General features: G+C 44.3%; 1 protein-coding gene across 3 annotated transcripts in view; it reads left to right on the top strand.

Moving 5' to 3' along the window:
* The window catches only part of CTNNB1 (catenin beta 1), a 756,935-nt gene that overhangs the window by 266,760 nt on the left and 468,866 nt on the right, over window positions 1-21,309 (top strand). For all 3 annotated transcript variants that reach the window (XM_044064737.1, XM_044064734.1, XM_044064735.1), the window contains exons 5-7: window positions 18,071-18,309; window positions 18,650-18,851; window positions 18,935-19,079. In XM_044064737.1, the coding sequence (XP_043920672.1) occupies window positions 18,071-18,309; window positions 18,650-18,851; window positions 18,935-19,079 (586 nt within the window). The remainder of the gene's footprint in view (window positions 1-18,070; window positions 18,310-18,649; window positions 18,852-18,934; window positions 19,080-21,309) is intronic.

The raw sequence follows: 21,309 nt of genomic DNA, 5'->3' as shown, positions 1-21,309 counted from the left end.
GGTCTTGCACCAAGGAGCTAAAGAATAAAACATTTATACTATTAACCAGTTTAGATCTTTATTAATTTAAGTGTTAAGGTATCACTTCATGCTTCCACCTTGTTAAAAATTGAGATTTACATGTGCAAAGTGTGTTGGTATGCAGTGTTTGCCTTCATATGTTTTTACTCCACTGGTTGGTTTGCAAAAAAACCTTTTGCAGTGTCCCTGGATTTGTCTTTGTACATACAAACCACATTACTATATTTTCCCCTTCCTTTTTCTTGTGTCCAGAAGTCACTTATAACAAAGTAAATTTTTTATTGATTAATAAAGGACATCAAGTTTAACTTACCTTGAATCAGATAATGGATGCCACTGCAAAGAATCACTGTTGAAATATTTGTGCATGGACAAAATCCCTTACTAAATCTATTTGCCAGCCTCCAGTTCAATTGGTGCTATGGCTTTATGTACTGGTGTGTTTGCTCATGCCTTCCAAATATCTCCACCATTACGTACCAGTTTTGCAGTGCAGTAATCACCCGACATGCCCATACACCTTTAGCCATCAATATGCAGCTACTCCTGTTCATGTGAGTATGTGAATTCATTTTCAGACTTAAGGTGTGGAAGCTGCACTGAATAATTCTAGGTGCTTGTTCAAGTTTCACATGGTGCTTGCTTAGAGCTACTCCCATGTTAAGCCACTATGAATATGTTGCACTGCCACCTCTGATACCAGGGTAATGTTTTAATCTTTCTATTCCCGCACTGCACACTAGCAGTATCTGGTGCAAATACAACAGAGAAGTATGCAAGCGATACACCACCTAAGCATCATTTGCCATGCAGAATGTACAAGTATGCATACCAAATTTCTGTGTTTCCAAACATCGGTGTTACTACACTACTACTGAATAAAATGAACAGCACTCAGGCTGGGGGGAGCCATGACATCACAGAATGGGTGGGTCTTAATATTTTAGTTAGAATCAGATGACTGCTGTGGTGATGTCACTTTGGGGGAGGGAACTGATTTAAAAAAAGAAAAGTACCTGCACTGCCTGGCCTCAATGATGTCAGTAATTGGGCGACTCCAGCAAGCTTTATTCAAACGTGAGAGAATCATTTTGTAAATGAAACCATCACAGTATGAGAAGGTAGGCTTCTGTTACAGAAGTAAGGGGAATTATAAAAATTGTAAATGCTTTGTTGCTTTACAGAGGACAATGTAAATAGGGAGGAAAAGGGCCGTGAAGTTGAGGAATACATTAGAGAAGCCTGTTGTACTCCTTTAATGGCTTTTTCCAACTCCAGATTGGGCTTACCAGATGTTCTTCATCTCACATTGCTGCAGTCCTAACACTTGGGTAGTCCGCTGTCCCTCGGTCGGCCCGAATATCAGAGTATAAGGCTGACGTCGGTCAAGGCGCATTTGACTGACATCAGAACGTCAGGGTACAAATGCGCATGACCGACGTCATATCCTCAGTCTTTTTTGCCGCATGGTCCGATGCAGAAGCAGTATTGCAAGTGCCGTTCGGCGTTCTGAAATTTTTCGAATTCAGAGTTTCAGACCGAAGTCAGAGTTGGTTAAGTACCCCGTTGGGGAATATTTTGGTTTTTTCTTGCCTCAGTGGTTTACCGGATGTCAGAAAAAGTGAATAACTGTATTTCTTGTGGGAAACAGATTCCGCATAGGGACTACCATAATTTGTGTATACCTTGTTTGGGACCTGAGCACGACGTTGTTGGGTGTCGCTTTTGTGCTAGGTTTAATAAACGCACTATAAAGCGAAGGTTGGATTGTGCCAGGTTGGTCTTTGGGAAGCGGTGCAATTACAATATGCCGTCGGATGCTCCGGCCCGGCTTCCTCAAAGAAGCGCAAGGACAAGGCAGTTAAAGCTAGGTTAGAGGAGTCGTCCAACCGGACGCCGGTTCTTTAGAGGCGTCAGGGGAACCGGTGGTTCCGACGGAGGCCTCTCTGGAGTCCCAGGGAGAAACTTTGATTTTACAGGATGTGGCCTCCCAGGAGGCAGGTCAGGCTACAGGGGCTTCTCAGATTACTTTACTCCCTCCCTTCGTAAGGTGTCTAGGCCCTCTCTTTCTGCTTCCAAGGCTTCTCCTAGAGGCAGGTCTAGTTTAGCTGCTGTGGGTGTCACTCCTAGTTCTTCAGGTTCTGTGCCCAAGAAGCACATGCTTAAAATGGCAGAAGATTTAATTACTTTAATTAGAGGCTCTATGCCCCTCCTGATAAGAGGCCTAGGATGGAGCCAGTGTTGGGGATTATGAGCAGGCTTCGATGTGTCTGAGTCTTCGGCTGAAGACTTGCAGGAGTATTCTCATTATTCTGATTCTGATGTTGATGATTCTACTCCTTTTGCTTCTCCTCCTGAGGATTTTTCTTTTCAGAGACCCTTCACTCCATGAGAGAGCACTTTAAATGGGAAGGTCAGGACTTCTCTGACTCCAGGAAAAGGCTTAGGGAATTTTGTTTTACCCCAGCATAGGCCTTTGGCTATACCTCCTGTTTTGACTGTGGTGGAAGATGTGTTTGCGGAGGCTTCTCTTAATCCTGATTCTTTGCCTCCTGCTCCTGTTAAACCAGATAGGTATTACAGGGTGCCTGAAGCTCATAAGTATCTTTTAAGAGTCCTAGGGCAGACCCAGAAACTGTTAGCCAGGGGCCTAAGGGTGTTAAGGCTTCTGTTGTCAAGAATCCGGTTCCTGCAGATAGAGGCCAGGGCCTTGGATAGATGGGGAAAGAAAGTTTATACTTCCACCCTAGCCATGAGAGCTTTGAATTGCCAGTTTCACATGTTAAAATATCAAAATTATCTGCTTTCACAGTTGAAATCTAAGGTTGATGCTCTGGCAGAAGGTATTGATTGTAAAGAGTTACAAGATTTAGTGCATGTTTCTGAACAGGTGGGTAAGCATTCCTTGCAATGTGGTTTTGATGCTGTACAGGCCTCCTCTAGGGTGGCTGCCACTGGGTCAGTTCTTCGCAGGCATGCCTGGCTGAGGGATCAAAATTTATCTGACCATGTTAAAACTAGGATTTTGGATGCCCCTTTGCAATCTGATGTCTTGTTTGGTTCTCCTGTTGAGGCAGTTTTAAAGAAAATGGAAGACAAGGCTAAGTCTATGCAGACTGTTAAAGATTTTTTGCAGGTTCAGCCTCCAAAGTTTAGTAGAAATTGGCCTACTAAGGGGTGGACGTATCCTTCTTATGATTCCCAGTCTAGGGGTAGATCTAGACGTGGCAGAGGTCAGGGCTCTTTCAGGCCTAGAACTGGGGGTTCTCCTGCACAGTCTTCGGGTGAGGGCAGGGGTCAGTCCTTTCGTAAACAGACCCAATGACCTACCTTTTCAGCTGCCAGGACCTTCTCGTCTGGCAGCACCTTTGGGAGGAAGGTTGGCACTTTTCAAAGAAAATTGGAGTTTGATTACCCAAGACAGATGGGTGTTGGATATCATACATCACGGGTACAGGTTTTATTTCCATACCTTGCCTCCTTTCAAAGGCATGCCAGACATTCCTCCTCAACAAAGAATAGAGGCTCACAAGCAAATTTCTCTGTTACTCCAAATAGGGGCCATACAGCCGGTTCCTATGCCAGAAAGGGGCCTAGGATTTTATTCTCGCCTGTTCCTTGTACCAAAAAAGGGGAACACGTGGAGACCAATTTTGGATTTATCTATCCTCAACACTTATCTGGACATTCCCAAGTTCAAAATGTTGACGTTACAACAACTTTTACCTCTGCTGGGCAAGGATCACTGGATGGTAACTTTGGATCTCAAGGAGGCTTACCTTCATGTTCCCATCAGACTAAGTTGCAGGAAATATCTGCGTTTTCGGACTGGGACTTCTCACTATCAGTTCTCTGCATTGCCCTTTGGCTTATCTACTGCGCCCAGAGTATTTACAAAAGTTCTGGCTCCAGTGATAGCTTTCTTCAGGCTAAAAGGAATACAAATCTATCCTTATTTGGACGATTGCCTGATTCTGGCTCAAGGAAAGGACGAGCTTCTTCGTCGTTTGGAATATGTGATAGCACTGCTAAGATGCCTGGGGTATTCTGTGAACGAAATAAAGTCCAGTCTAGTACCCTCTCAAGACATGTGCTTTCTGGGTGTAAGACTGAATACAGCATCCCAGATGGCCTTTCTAACCCCGGACAAACAAAAGAATCTTTCCCTTTACTTCCATCATCTTTCTCTTCAGTCCGGGCTGACTGCAAGGACAGTCCTTCAAGCCTTAGGGTTCATGGCATCTTGTATTCTGGTGCTTCCCAATGCCAAACTGCATATGAGGAAGTTGCAGTGGTATCTCAAAAATGTATGGACTCAGCACTGCCAGGATCTGGACACTGTCATTCAAATAATACCTTGCATTCAAAAGGAATTTTTGGGGTGGGCTCAGGAATGTCACCTAAACAAGGGACTCTCTGTGACCCGGCCAGAGGCGAGTCAGATTCTAACAACAGATGCCTCAGACAAAGCTTGGGAAGCTCATCTAAACGGAAAGTGGATACAAGACAAGTGGCCTGTCAGACTTCTGCATCTACATATCAATTTGAAGGAGATGTTAGCAGTCCAGTTTGCATTAATAGCTTTCAAGGATTTACTTCTTCCAGGGCAGGTGTTGATTCTAACAGACAACACAACTGTCATGTGGTACATCAACAAGCAAGGGGGAACACATTCTTATCCTCTATGCAGGCAAGCAATGATTTTGTGGGAGACTGCTCTCCGTTTACAACTAAGTCTTCAGGCAAGGTTTCTGCCAGGAGCACAGAACTCCTTAGCAGATGTGTTAAGCAGACAAATCATGGATCCCCACGAGTGGAAACTGGATCTTCATGTATTTCAGAAATTGACAGTGTCCTGGGGAACTCCAGACATAGATCTGTTCGCTTCTCCACTAAACCACCAGCTGCCAAAGTTTTGCACGAAGAGGTTTCATCCCACAGCTTGGAAAGTGGATGCTCTGTCTTTCAGTTGGACAAATCTTCATGTGTATGCCTTTCCACCTCTGCCTCTCCTCACAAAGGTACTTCTGAAGGTCAGACAGGACAAGCCAAGGATGATTTTGATAGCTCCAGATTGGCCTCGACAGCACTGGTACCCATTACTGAGAAGTCTAGTACGGAAGCCTCCATGGCCTTTGCCTTTGATTCCACATCTGTTGTCACAGGAGGACAGCCATCTGCTCAATGTCAAGATTCACTCTCTTCACCTAACAGCCTGGCATATTCTGTTTTAAACCATAGAGGGTCTCAACTTCCACAACAAGTTTTGAATGTGATTTTGGAAGCTAGAAGGCCTAGTACAAGGAAAGTGTACGCAGATAAATGGAAGAGATTTTTGTTTTGGAGTGCAGCTAAGGATTTGGATGTTTCTGAGCCTGATTTAAGTGTGGCTCTTCAATATCTTACTGAGTTATTGGACAAAGGTTTGTCCTTCTCTTCTATTAAGATTCATGCTGCAGCAATTTCAGCTCACTATGACTGTGACCCACCATTGTTTTCTCATCCTTTGTTCAAGCAATTTCTTAGAGGGCAAAGAATATAAGACCCCCACGAAGAGCTCCTACTCCTGCTTGGGATCTCAATTTTGTGTTGGAGAAACTCACTCTACAACCTTTTGAGCCTGCAGCTACTGCCGAGTTGAAATATTTGTCATGGAAGACTGCTTTTTTGTTGGCCATTACCTCTGCAAGAAGGGTTTCTGAATTGCAGGCCCTTATGGCAGTTGAGCCTTTCTTAATTTTTCATAAGGACAGGGTATCTTTACGTACTAATCCTTCCTTTATGCCTAAAGTGGTTTCTAGTGTGGCTTTAAACCAAACTATTCATTTGCCTACTTATGCAAATCCCCAAAATAAAGGGGAAAAGATTTTGCACACTTTAGATGTACACAGGCAGTTGCGATATTATTTGGACAGAACTAAAGGGTTCAGACAATCTCAGCAGTTATTAGTTTCTTTTGCTTTGTGCTCTCAGGGCAAGCCCGTGTCAAAACAAACTATTTCTAAGTGGATTGGATTTTGCATTGCTTTCTGTTATTCCCATCATGGCAAAGAGATTCCAGCTGGGATTAGGCCTCATTCCACTAGGGCTACTGCCACTTCAACAGCTTTTTTAAGGGGGGTGGCAACTAAGGATATTTTGGAGGCAGCCACTTGGAGTTCAGTGCATACCTTTTCTAGGCATTACCACCTTCCACTGTACTCTAAATCCAGGGCTGGTTTTGCCACTGCTGTGTTGCAGGGCATTTTGGCAGCTCCTGCTTCTATATGATTTGGCCATCCTCCCTTACCTCTGCTTTGGGATTCTACCCAAGTGTTAGGACTGCAGCAATGTGAGATGAAGAACATAGTACAGTTTTGTACCTACCATAAATGTAGATGTTCAAGATCCACATTGCTGCAGTCCAATTTACCCTCCCTCCTTCCCCTCTGTAGTGTGAGGTGGTTGTGTGGGTTGAGTTATCCATCTGAGGTATATTGTGCATATTGTATATATGTTGTATATATTGTACATATTTTTGGTATTAGGCTGGTTGGTTGTTTAGTTGTTGTCTTTGGGTTTGGACCTTTCTTTTTAGGGTCTTCTGACATCTGGGGCAAGAAAAGACTGAGGATATGACGTTGGTCATGCGCATTTGTACCCTGACGTTCTGATGTCAGTCAAATGCGCCTTGACCGACGTCAGCCTTATACTCTGATATTCGGGCCGACCGAGGGACAGCGGACTACCCAAGTGTTAGGACTGCAGCAATGTGGATCTTCGAACATCTACATTTATGGTAGGTACAAAACTGTACTTTTCTAAGGTGACATTGTCTAATTGGATTTCTAGTTGCATAGCCTTCATCTACAATTAGGAGGACAGACCTTTACCCCAGAGGATCAAGGCTCATTTTACCAGGTCTCTGTCTACCTCTGCAGCCTTTCAAGCCAGAGTACCACTTGGATCATTTGTGCAGCAGCTACGTGGGCTACCCCTCACACCTTTATTACACATAAATTGGATTTGGCATCCAGGGGTAGTGTCCTTTGGCTCCACGGTGCTCAGGAGTATTTTCCAATGAGTCACCCAAGAATAAGGCGCTAGGGACGCTGTCCCATATGTAAAAATGAAGGTGAGATTGGACTGCCTATGTACTCACCATAATTTTTCATGTTGGTAGTCTATCTCACCCTTTATTTTTACCAACCCGCCCTACTGCCCCCATCCTGGAAGATCTGGAGGTAATAATTTGATTCTCTTGGTTGGTGACCCTTTAGTATTGGTTTGTTGGTTAGGGTTTTTTCTGTTTCTAGCGAGCAGCAAACAAGATCTGGGGATTGCACTGGTGCACCATGGGATACCTGTGTAGCCACGAGCCAACCAGAAGTCTTCCAGCTTGTGAATCGGCCGAGTCGGAGCAGAGGTTCGGCTCTGTGTAAAAATGAAGGGTGAGATGGACTACCAACATGGAACGTTATGGTGAGTACATAACTTTTTTTTTCTTCTGATTACCAGGATTTTCCCTGGTCTAACTATGAGGATTCTGATGCAGAGGATTCCATTCCCTCTGCTTCCCCTTCAGAAGATTTTTCTTTTGGTGAAATCTTGCACACTCTTATGGAGCATTTCTGCTAGGAAAGCCAGGATTACTGACTCCAAAGAGAGGCTTGGGGAATTCTTACTTCTCCCTCAACACAAGCCTTTAGCTATCCCTCCTGTCCTGGACATTGTAGATGCCTTCTTGGAATCTAGCCTGGCTCCAGGTATGTCCAGCTCCCAGGAAGCCTGACTGGTAGAGTACCTAACTCTCAAGTTCCTCTTCAAGATTCCTATTGTGGACCCAGAGACCATTTCCCAAGGGCCTAAAGGCATTAAGGCTACTACTTAAAAAAACAAAAAATAGGCAGGCAGCAGTAGTTCTTAAACTTTTATGGTTAGCGCTTTCGTCAAGTATTCTTACACTCATCAGACATTAATTAAAAGAATGGTAGCCATATTTAAAACCAAATTCGTAGTAACATGTTCAGTCACCTATGTCACCTAATACAATTGTTTCTACAACACAAAATTATATAAACTTATGTAGAAAATATGTATATGCACTCCTATTGACTTAATACCCAAATTCAAATGTACATATACAAAAAATAAGTATGCATGAAAAAGCCAGCTAAAACGTCCAAAAAACTATTTGCTATTGTGTAAAATATTGTTACACATTACTAATCAATCTAAATTTCAGTTGAATATCATAAATACATGTACTTGTGTGTGTGGGGGTGTGTGTGTGTGTGTATAGCAAGCAGAAAAAGTGCCCCAAAGTATGTCTGTTCACCAGTGTGTTAGCCTTATGTTAATGTTTTAAACTACTCCGTTTCAAGACGCATGCCAAAGAGCATACGTCGTTCAACCCTGGTGCCACATAGGCCCTGGATGTTTTGTGCTTCATTGTTGCAGTCATTGCATTTTGGGTTATCTGCTTGCAAGTAGCCCTCAGTCAGCCTGATTAACAGTCTTGGTTCCTGCGTCTGTTGCTGTCCCTTCCATGACGTCAGGTCATCAGGGGTATAAAACATGCAGTAAACGCCATTACATTAGTCTTTCTTGCCATGCGGTGCCCGAAGCAGTTAGCAAGTGCTGGTCGGCCAACTCCTGAAATTTTTATTTTCAAGTTTCAGAACCGAAGGCCTCAACTAAAGCTAAGTACCCTATTGGGGAAACTTTTTTTTCTTGCTCCTTACCGATTGTCAGTAAAAGCTAATTGCATTACTTGTGGAAAGCAAATACCTCAGATTTTCATTCATACTGTATTCCTTACCTAGGCCCTGACCACTATGTACCTTGCTGTCAGTTTTGTGCTTTATTTAATCAGTGCACTATCTGTCTGTATATTTTCGCCCCTAAGTATTTCGGTTCTCTGTTTAGTTATCCAGAAATGTCTGTTGGCCATCAGACTACCAGGATTCCGAAGAAACGCAAAGATAAGACAGGCCGCCGAGGCACCGGTACTCGGTGAGGTGCTTTTGCAGCCCCTGATACCCAGTACTTCTGATTCGCAGGCCTCTCCTGAGACCCATTCTGAGTCTGGTATGCCGCGAGATGCTTCAACTATGGTACCTGCCGATATCTCTACCTTGGATGGGTCTGGAGCCGCTGTGCAGGTACCAGCTTCTGAGGGTACATTCAGGCCTACGGACTTGCATATTAAACTGACGCCTCCTTTACTTGGGCCTAAATCTTGATCCATGCCTAAAAAAACCACTCAGGCCTCTGACTAAAAAACAGAGTGGCTCAAGATCCAACTCTAATCGGGGGTAGCCAAACCCTCCCTTCTAAGAGGCCTAGGACTGAAGTTGATTATCAGTCTTCTGATCAGGATTCTGTTTTTTCTGATTCTTCTGATCTGGATTTGCCCTTATCTACTTATGAGGATCCTGATGCAGAGGACTCCCATTCCCTCTGCTTCCCCTCCTGAGGATTTTTCTTTTGGGGAAACCACATCTAAGGGAGCATTTCCACTGGGAAAGCCAGGATTTTTCTGATTCAAAAGGGATTTCCTTCTACCTCAGCATAGGCCTTTAGCTATTCCTCCTGTACTAGACATTGTTGTCCCACAAGTTCCTTTTTAAAAATCCTATTGCAGATCCAGAGACTATTTCACAGGGGCCCAAGGGCATTAAGGCTTCTGCTAAAAATCCTACCCCTTCTGATACACTCCAGGGTGCTGGATAGGTTTATACTTAAACTGCCAGTTTCATATGTTAAAGTATCAGCAACATGTTGGACTGCTTAAACAGAAAATGATTCCTGACTCTGGAAAATAAAGAATTGCAGGATTTAATGCATTCTGCTGAACAAGTTGTAAAACATGCTTTGCAGTGTGGTTTTGATTCATTAGAGGCCTCTTGCAGGCTGCTGTTACTGGGTCTGTGCTCAGAAGGCATGCTTGGCTTAAGGAGCAATCTTTGCCTGATCATGTTAAAGCTAAATTGTTGGATGCTCCTTTAAATCAGGACCGCCTGTTTGGCAATAAGGCTGAGGAAGTTCTTAAAGATGGGAGATAAAGCTAAATGTATGCAAACTAGATATTTTACAAGTTCAGCCTCGTAGATTTAGTAGGCACTGACCCTCTAAGAATAGGTCCTTTCCAGCCCCTTCCAGGTTTTCTCAAGCCAAACCCAGACACAGCAAAAACCCCAGGTTTCAGTCCCGGGGGACACGCACAGAACTAAGCAGTGGGGGGGGGGGGGGGGGGCTCCACTTCCAAATCTGGGAATAAGACTCCCCCTATAATAAACTCTCTCAATGACTTCCTTTTAAAATTTCCAAGCACTTTTCATGCAAAGAATTGGGTGCTCATTACCCAGGACAAATGTTTTAAATAGTGTCCCAGGGATACAGATTTCACTTCCACATGTTGACAAGTGCTTTCTCTCAAGCATGGGGGCTATTCAACTGGTACCAGAAGAGGAAAAAGGACAAGATTTCTACTCTAGACTTTTCCTGGTACCCAGAAAAGACAATTCATGGCGTCCTATCCTGGACCGGTCTACTCTAAACACCTTTTTGGAGATTCCAAAATTCAAGATGCTGACTCTAATTACTTCCTATGCTAGGCAAAGATGCCTGGGTGGCAATACTAGATTTAAAAGCATGCCTGCACATCCCAATCGGGTAATCATGCAGAAGATACCTACTCTTCAACGCAGGCTACACGAACTATCGGATGTTCATCGTGCATACAGCTGCAGTCATAACAGATGGGTTCTCCTGCCGTCAGGCGGGTCCTCGGTCGGCCGAATTCCAAAGTCTAGGTCCAGCGTCAGTTGTCGTCGCTTCTTCCCTGACGTCAGTGCGACAGGGGTATAAAAGAACCAGCCGACGCCATTTTCAGTCTTTCTTGCCGCGCGGTGCCCGAAGCAGTTCACAAGTGCCGGTCGGCCAGCTCCTGAAATTACGAAAATTTTGCAACCGAAGTCTTCTTGAAAGCTAAGTACCCAGTTGAGGAAACTTTTCTTGCCTCAGACCGATGTCAGACAGTTAATTGTATTTCATGTGGGAAACAAATACCGCATAAGGATTTCCATTCCCTCTGTATTCCTTGTTTAGGCCCAGACCACGACGTCTCGGTCTGTCGCTTTTGTGCTACATTCAACAAACGCACTATTAAGCGTCGGGCGGAGTTCGCCCAGCATTATTTTGGCAAAAAATTTAACTATTATGTCGTCTGATACTCCGACTCCAGTTTTGTCTAAAAAGCGCAAAGATAAGGACCGACACTAGATCCGCGGCCTCTACCGACACCACACCAAAGCCGACTACAGGTGGTCCAGTTCTCAGCGAGGTGCCTACGCAGCCCCTGACTACCGACGACACTTCATTGGCGGTGTCTTCTGTGCCCGAGGTCGCAGGCTCCTCGGCCCACACCCAGACTACAGATACCGAAGCCACTCTTGGCGGTGAATCTCAAAATGTGGACAGGTCTACCTCCTCTCAAGGTGTATTCAGACCTTCCTCTTTTTTTTTCCATCAAGGCTTTCACTAAGTCTAAAGCAGCCATGCATTCTGAGACAAGCTACACGGGGCCTATTTCCAGGCCCCATGCCTAAAAAACAGATGCTTAAAATGGCTGAGGATTTAATTACTCTCATCAGGGGTTCTCAACCCCCCCCCCCCCTGCGGACAAAAGGCCCAATGTGGAGGAAGAATCCCCCTCCTCTGATCAGGGCTCCATTATATCAGAGCACTCTGAACAGGAACATTCTTACTCCCCTTTTGAAGACTCTGATGCAGAAGATCCATTCCTTCTGTACCCCCCCAAGAGGATTACTCATTTGGGAAAACTTTGCGTACCTTAAGGGAACACTTAAACCGGGAAGGCCAAGATTATTCAGATTCCAAGAAAAGGCTTAGGGAATTTCTCTTGCTACCTCAGCACAGACCTCTGGCTATACCTCCTGTCTAGGACATACTAGATGTGTACTCGGAGGCCTGCCTTAGCCCGGATTCTCTACGTCCAGACCCAGTCAAGCCTGACTGGTACTACCGGGTTCCTGACTCGCACCAATTTCTGTACAAAAGCCATGCTGCTGACCCAGAAACCATCTCGCAGGGCCCAAGGGAATTAAGGCCTCCACTGCTAAAAATCCATTACCTTCCGAGAGAGATTTCAGATCCTTAGAAAGGTGGGGAAAAAAGGTATGTACCTCTGCTACCTTAACCATGAGGGCATTAAACTGCCAGTTTCATATGCTAAAGTACCAACAGTTTGTTATCACAATTGAGAAGTAAAATGTCACAACCTGAACAACCAGACTTGAAGGAGTTGCAGGATTTGATGCATAGTGCAGAACAAGTGGGTAAACATACCTTACAATGTGGTTTTGATGCTCTAGAGGCCTCATGTAAAGCTGCTGTTACAGGATCAGTCATACGTAGACATGCCTGGCTCAAGGAACAAACCTTACCAGATCATGTCAAAGCTAAATTACTAGATGCCCCTCTACAAAAGGATGTATTTGGTGCTAATGCTGAGGAGGTATTAAGGAAAATGGAGGAAAAGGCTAAATCAATGCAAACAGTGAAAGATTTTCTACAGGTACAGCCCCCACGTTTCAGTAGAAATTGGCCTTCCAAAAATCTGTCCTTTCCAGCCACGGACAGATCCCAAAGAGGTAGATACAGGTGCCCGAGGGGCAGAGGGCAGTCCCAAGGATCGTTTAGAGGCAGACAATGGCAAGCTCCTACACAGAGGTGGTGAGGATAATTCGCAGCCATTCAGAAAGCAAGCCCAATGACTTTCCCCTTTGTATGCCAAGCCAAGGCTCAAATGGCAGCACCCTTAGGCGGAAAACTGGCATTTTCAAAAAATTGGCATATTGTCACAAGACAAATGGATCCTGGACAGAGGCTACAGATTCCATTTTCACACCCTTCCAAAAATGAGGCATGCCAAACCTGCCACACAATCAAAAGGGCAGAGGCACAAAGACAAATTTCAGATCTCATAGACATGAAAGCTATTCAAGAGGTACCTACTCACAAACAAGGTCAAGGTTTTTATTCCAGGCTATTCCTGGTACCAAGGAAGGGAAAAGATTGGAGACCTATTTTGGACCTATCCATCCTAAACACATTTTTACTCGTAGCAAAATTCAAGATGCTCACTCTACAGCAGCTTCTTCCCATGCTGGGCAAGGAGTCTTGGCTGGTAACATTGGACCTCAAGGAGGCATATCTGCATGTCCCAATCAGACAAAATTGCAGAAGATACCTCAGATTTCTTGCAGGTTCAACCCATTATCAATTCCTCTGCATTGCCCTTTGGCTTATCTACTGCGCCCAGAGTATTCACGAAATGCCTGGCATCAGTAATTACCTACTGCAGACTTCAAGGGATACAAATATACCCCTATTTGGAAGATTGCCTGATCCAAGCGGACAGCAAGCACATACTTCTGAAACATCTGGCTTATGTAATAATGTTGTTGAATTCTCTGGGATACACAGTCAACAAAAAGAAATCAAGGCTAATACCCTCTCGGAAAATAATTTTCCTGGGTGCCAACTTGGACACAAACACCCAGATGGCCTACCTCACGCCAGAGAAGCAGGGGCAACTAACTCAATACTTCAGAACACTAGCAAATTTCACCAGGCTGACTGCAGGCTCTGGGATTCATGGCATCTTGCATCTTACTAATTCCATGTGCAAAGCTGCATATGAGGAAACTTCAGTGGTACCTGAAAAACCTATGGTCTCAACACAGCCACAGTTTGGAAACAATAATACCACTAATTCCATGTCTTCAAAAGGAATTTCTGTGGTGGGCTCAAGCATGCCAAACAAACACAGGTCTCCCATTCAGCAAGCCTCAAGCAAATCAAGTCATCACAACAGACGCCTCAGACTACGCCTGGGGGGCGCACATGACAGATCGGTGCATTCAGGGCAAATGGTCCCAAAAAGAAAAGCACTTTCACATCAATCAAAAGGAAATGCTAGCAGTAATAAATGCTATTATAGCTTTCAAAGACCTTCTGCAACCAGGTCAACTATTGATAAGGACGGACAACACCACAGTAATGTGGTACATAAACAAACCGGGAGGAACCCATTCATACCCCCTATGCAGGCTGGCCATGTCACTTTGGAACATGGCTCTGGACTTACAAATCTAACTCCAAGCACAGTATTTGCCAGGCAAGGAAAACACGCTGGCAGACAACCTAAGCAGAAATATGACAGATCCACACAAAGGGAAGTTGCATCCTCAAGTTTTTACAGAGATAATTCAAGCATGGGGAAGGCCAGACATAGATCTCTTTGCCTCCCACAAAAATCACCAATTGACAAAATTCTGCTCAAGGATTTTCCATCCAAAGACCTGGAGAGTGGACGCTCTCTTTCAGTTGGACATCAATGACAGTTTATGCCTTCCCACCTCTTCCTCTGCTGCCCAAAGTTCTATTAAAAACCAGAGCAGACAGACCAAAGATATGATCCTCATTGCTCCAGACTGGCCAAGATGACACTGGTACCCACTCCTGAGGAGCCTGACGCATTCCCCACCATGGACCCTGTCTAATGCCTCTTCTGACTCAGCACAGCTTCAAAACTCTTCACAGTCAGCTAAAAACACTCAATCTAGCCACATGGAAGATTCCTTAGCATCACAACAGACACTACTCTCCAAGGAGGTGCAGGATGTCATTTTGGAGGCCAGAAGGGCCGTCTACTAGAAAAGCTTACTCCGCAAAATGGAAACTTTGTGTCTGGAATAAGAAAAAGGGCCAGGATCCTGGAAAACTGAATTTACCTCAAATATTACAGTATCTAGCTGAGCTGCTAAGCAGTTGACTTTCATTCTCCTCCATCAAAATCCATGCTTCAGCCATTTCTGCAGAATACAACACTGATCCACCTTTATTCTCTCACCCCCTCTTAAGACAGTTCCTCAGAGGGGCTAAGAATCTAAAACCCCCAAGGAAACAACCAATACCTGCTTGGGATCTCAATTTCATTCTAGAAAAGCTGACCTTGCCTCCTTTTGAGCCAGCGGCCTCAACAGATTTGCAATATTTGTCCTGGAAAACAGCTTTCCTTCTGGCTATTACCTCAGCTCGTTAGGGTATCGGAACTACAAGCTCTCATGGCTGTGCAGCCTTTTATCATCCATCAGGACAGTTTCCTTACGAACCAACCTGTCCTTTATGCCAAAAGTGGTATCCAGGGTAGCTTTGAATCAGGCTATACACTTACCTACCTTTTATCCTAATCCTCAAAACAAAGGGGAGAGATTACTACATTCCTTGGACATCCACAGACAACTGCGTTATTTGGACAGAACAAAGCCTTTCAGAAAATCAGAACAGCTCTGTGTCCTATGCTATAGGAGCTCTATAGGAGCTCAAGGGAAGCCAATTTCCAAACAGACAATCTCAAAATGGATAGCCCACTGCATATGCTTTTGTTCTTTTCATGGCAAAACTGTACCTACAGGCATCAGATCTCACTCCACAACGGCCACGGCTACCTCTGCAGCTTTTCTCAGAGGAGTTCCTACCAAAGATATTTTGGAAGCAGCGACTTGGGAGTTCTGTGCATACCTTCTCCAAGCACTACCACCTTCCATTATACTCCAAATCTAGGGCGGGCTTTGCCACTGCAGTCTTGCAGGGCATTCTGGCTCCTCCTAGTTCCACCTAGTGCGTACCACCCCTTTCTTAGCTTTGGGATTCTACCCATCTGTTATGACTGCAGCCGTATGCACGATGAACATAGTACAGTTTTGTACCTACCATAAATGTAGATGTTAGAGTGCTAATACAGCTGCAGTCCAGGTTTCCCTCCCTCCTTCCCCTCTTGGGACAGGCCTATTGGCTAACACCTCCTCATGCAACCTGATTGGGGTATTCATTCATGATGTATTTGCTTGCACTATTGTATTTTGATTATATGGCATTGCTTTATTACACAAATTTATGTATTGCCTTCCTTAGGCACCTGACATCTGGGGCAAGAAAAACTGAAGAAAATGGCGTCGGTTGGTTCTTTTATACCCCTGTCGCACTGACGTCAGGGAAGAAGCGATGACAACAGACGCCGGACCTAGACTTTGGAATTTGGCCGACCGAGGACCCGCCTGACGGCAGGAGAACCCATCTGTTATGACTGCAGCTGTATTAGCACTCTAACGTCTACATTTATGGTAGGTACAAAACTGTACTTTCTCTGCACTGCCCTTTGTGAATATCCTGGGCGCAGTAGATAAGCCAAAGTGCCTAGCTCCAGTTACTGCATTTTGCAGGCAAAGAAATATTCAAATATACCCATACCTGGGCGATTGTCTAATTCAGCCAGAAAGCCAGGACATACTTTTGAATCATCTGGCCTTTGTACAGAAGGTTCTGACTTGTCTGGGGTACACCATAAATGAAAAGAAATCACACCTGGTACCCTGTCAACAAATTGTATTCCTGGGAGCAAGCTTGAATACAACTTCTCAGGTGGCTTAACTCACGCCAAAGAAACAAATTCATTTGATAACCTACTTCAAACAAGTGGCCACAAAAACCCTGCTATCTGCAAGACAAATACTGCAAGCCTTGGGGTTCATGGCCTCCTGCATTCTTCTAATTCCATATGCAAGACTGCATACAAGGAAACTACAGTGGTATCTAAAAAGCCTATGGTGTCAGCATTCTCGGGATCTAGAAGCAATGATTCCTATCATACCTTGCCTACGCCTAGAGTTCCTTTGGTGGGCAGAGGCCTGCCACCAAAACATGGACTACCTTTCACACCACCCCCTGCCGCCCACGCCCTAACAGATGCATCAGACTATGCATGGGGGGGGGGGGCTCACATGGCAGGGAAGTGCATTCAGGGCAAATGGAACCCAAATCAAATGCACTTGCATATCAAACAAATGTTAGCTGTACAGAATGCTCTGACAGCCTTAAAGGACCATCTTCATCTGGGACAACTAATGATGAGACAGCACCACAGTTGTGGTACATAAACAAGCAGGGGGGGGGGGTACACATTCTTACCCCCTCTGCAGACTAGCCATGGCTTTGTGGAACACAGCCTTGAGTTGAAGTGCACCTACAAGCTCAGTCCCTGCCAGGAAAATTAAATACACTGGCAGACGGACTAAGCAGAATCCTCATGGACCTACACGAGTTTTCAAAATGTTGACAAGCAAATGGGGGGAGCCCAGATATAGACCGGTTTGCCTCTCCCCAGAACTACCCATTGGACAAATTTTGCACACCTTAACATCTGCATTTAAGGTAAGTGTACACAACTGTACTTTGCTGTTCTTTGGGTAGTTGGTATCCCTGGGAAAGTAGGGAAAAAGCTGTGGGAGTCTCCCTTATGATTGCAGCAGGGACTTGCACAAAAAGTACAGTTGTCAGCAACTTGTAGTTGTAAATATTGGAGTGTAGTCTCTCCTGCAGTCAAGTTTCTTACCAAACTTAAGTGGCATTTTGGGACTGGGACAGGGATTCCTCTCCACCCTCCTTACCCTTGTTGCATTTTTCTTCCTAGGCAAGTTATAGAAGTCTGTCTGAAATGGTATTTAGATGTTTGGGTATACCACAAGAATGCACTTTGCCTCAATTTTATTTTTCCAACAGAGTTGAACACGAGTTTGGGTAATTCATGGGTAGGGGTGAGAAGAAACAGAAGATGGCTGACCATACACATAACCTATTGCAGTGTGGAAATTTCTGGGAGAAGGGACACCATGGTTGGCATGATAAATTCTATCTGGACTTGGGACTCCACTTGCAAAAATCCCTGAAATTGTGGCTGCAGCGATGAAGTGACTTCTACTGTAAGTTAAATTAATGACCGCTGTACTTTGGCACTTTCAAGCCATGACCATGTGAAGTTAAGTTGGGACTGTTAACAGATTATGAAAAAGTGGGCCTCTGTTTATGGTGTACTTGGGGCAATTTTTTTCAGGAGTGAAGTCATTGTCATTGCTTATTCATCACTATTTACTTGGCTTTGGTTTCATTAAAGAAGCAACATATTTTTTCTGAATTTTTCCAGGTGGTTGTGAATAAAGCTGCTGTTATGGTTCATCAGTTGTCAAAAAAGGAGGCTTCCCGCCATGCCATAATGCGATCACCTCAGATGGTGTCTGCTATTGTTCGAACAATGCAGAATACAAATGATGTTGAAACAGCTCGTTGTACTGCTGGTACGCTTCATAATCTTTCCCACCATCGTGAAGGCCTCCTGGCCATTTTTAAATCTGGAGGAATTCCTGCATTAGTAAAAATGCTTGGGTGAGTGAAACATGCAGTTTCAAATTAGTGGAATGTATTTTAATGTTAATCACTCGGCTGTTATTTTTTTTGCCATTTTGTTGCTTTGATATGTACATCTGACTTTTTAGCGCACTCCCCCACTTCAGACTTAACCAGCTCCCACTGATTGAGTTTGTCTTGTAGCATTTTATCAGAATACATCATAAAGTAAGTTTGCCACAGTTAGGAATGATTGGAAGAGGCTGGGAAAAAGTCACTTGTATGAATATTAGGATTTGTAGTTTGTATTAATGGTGATCAAAGTAGCCAGTAAATTTTATGAATAACATGCAGTTGCTTTTTTTTTTTTTTTCCAAAGTTCTCCAGTAGACTCTGTCTTATTCTATGCCATCACAACTCTGCATAATCTGCTGTTGCACCAAGAAGGAGCAAAAATGGCAGTGCGCCTTGCTGGTGGATTACAGAAAATGGTTGCATTGCTGAACAAGACCAATGTTAAATTTCTAGCCATCACAACAGACTGCCTTCAAATACTGGCTTACGGCAATCAAGAAAGCAAGGTATGCATTTCTGAAGGCTCAAGATTTACTGCAGAAGATTTAGGGCACAGAGAAGTGGCTTACTGTTTCTTTTATTTTTCTAGCTCATCATCTTAGCTAGTGGTGGACCTCAAGCATTGGTTAATATAATGAGAACGTATACCTACGAGAAACTTCTGTGGACCACAAGCCGTGTTTTGAAAGTTCTGTCTGTGTGCTCGAGTAACAAGCCTGCCATTGTAGAAGCTGGTAATTATCAGTTGTTATTGTAAGATGCACAGAAACCTACAAGCTTGTTTTTTTAGAGTAGTATAACAGTCTAAAGTATGGTAGTTCTGTTTTTATTCATTTTAAGAAATCTATCTTGGGTTCATAAGTACTTAATAGTATTGATCCATGACTATCTAGAAGCTTAGCCCTTCAATCCCATGATTTTTTTTTTAGTCTGTATAATGTAAGTATGAATAACGCATTACTAAGTAGAACATTGCATCTTGCCTCTGTATAAGGGACAAAGGGTGTTTTTACACCAGGGGTGAATTTGCAGTTTCCCATATATCCGTCCAGATTGCATTTGAATAGAGTAAGGGAAGTGCTTGTCTATGTGGAGAAGACCATTTGAAAGAAAGTGGTATTCTTGTCTATCCCTCAACCTCTCATTTTCAAAGGGGTCATCTCGAATGGGTGTTCATTCTACTATTGCAGATAATAAATCAGAGGATAAGGTCTGTTTTGCTTCTGTACTTGAAGAGATTGCCCCTTAGTAGCCTGTGCAATGCTGAAGAGGCACAAGCCTTTGGGTCAGATGTTCGTGTTTCACTGTTGCAGTCATCACACTTGGGTTATCTGCCTGCAGGTAGCCCTTAGTCAGCCTAATTAACAGTCTTGGGTCCTACGTCGGTTGCTGTCCCTTCCGTGACGTTGGGTCGTCAGGGGTATACAGCAGACGCCATTACATCAGTCTGTCTTGCAGTGAGGTGCCTGAAGCAGAAGCGGTTCGCAAGTGCCGATCGGCTGACTCCTGAAATTCTGGTTTTCCAGTTTCAGAACCGAAGTCTTCAAATAAAAAAAGCCAAGTACCCCGTTGGGGAAACCTTTTTCTTGCTCTTAAACGATGTCAGTAAAAGTAAATAATTGCATTACTTGTGGAAGGCAAATACCTCCGGATTTTCATTCGTACTGTATTCCTTGCCTAGACCCTGACCACGATGTACCTCTGTCTGTTTTGTGCCTTCTTTAAACCATGAACTATCGGTATATTTTCGCTTCTAAATATTTTGGTGCTCTGTTCAGTTATCATGATGTCTTCGGTAAGCCACCCAACTTTCTGAAAAAAAATGCAAAGATAAAGACAGGCCGCCTAGATCCAAAGCTGTCGACTCTTCTAAGCCAGTCGCCCTTCGCCGGTGCTCAGTGAGGCACTTTCGCAGCCCCTGATACCCACTACAGATTCGCAGGCCTGTACTGGGAACCGTTCGGATGCCGTGAGATGCTTCAACTGTGGAACCTGCAGATGTCTCTACGTTGGATGGGTTTGGAGCCGCTGTGCAGGCACAGGCTTCTGAGGGTGTATTCAGGCCTACTGACTTGCGTATTAAACAGACGCCATCTTCAAGGCCTAAAACTTGAACCATGCCTAGAAAACTTATGCCCAGACTGCATGGTCAGGCCTCTGCCTAAAAAAACAAGAATGGCTGAAGACCTTATTACTTTAATCAGGGGAAGCCAGCCTTCCCTCTGAGACCTAAGACTGAGTTTGCTTATGATGCTTCTGACCAGGATTCTGAATTTTCCATTTCCTCCGACCAGGATTTACCCTTCTCTACCTATGAGGATTCTGATGCTAAGGACTCTTTTTTCCTCTGCGGCCCCCCCCGAGGATTTTTCTTTTGGTGAAACCTTGCATACTCTCAGGGGGCATTTTCGTTGAGAGTCAGGATTTCTCTGATTCTAAAAAGGCTTAGGGATTTCTTACTCCTGCCCCAGCACAGGCCTTTAGCCAAACCTCCTGTACTAGACCTTGTTGCCTTTTCGGAATCTAGCTTGGCCCCTGACTCTTTACCTCTTGCTCTCAGAAAACCTGATGGATATTACAGGGTCCCTGACGCTCAAGTTCCTTTTTAAAAATCCTACTATGGATCCTAAGACCATTTCACAGGGACCCAAGGGCATTAAAGCTACTACTGCCAAAAATCCTACCCCCTCTGATATAGACTCCAGGTCGTTGGCTAGATGGGGTAAGAAGGTACTTTGTCCATTAGGGCCTTAAACTGTCAAGTTTCATATCAACAGCATGTTGTTGGATTGCTTAAACAGAAAATGATTCTTGATTGTGCTGAAAATAAGGATTTACTGCATTCAGCTGAACAAGTTGGAAAACATTTGCAATGTAGTTTTGATTCACTAGAAGCATTTTGCAGGGCTGCTGTAACTGGGTCTGTACTTGGAAGGCACGCTTGGCTTAAGGAGCAATCCTTGC

This window comes from Protopterus annectens, chromosome 3.part0, assembly GCF_019279795.1.
Source record: "Protopterus annectens isolate FY-2018-M chromosome 3.part0, PAN1.0, whole genome shotgun sequence".
Taxonomy (NCBI): domain Eukaryota; kingdom Metazoa; phylum Chordata; order Ceratodontiformes; family Protopteridae; genus Protopterus; species Protopterus annectens.
Note: the sequence above shows the minus strand (reverse complement) of the source record. Positions and strands in the feature narration are given on the sequence as shown.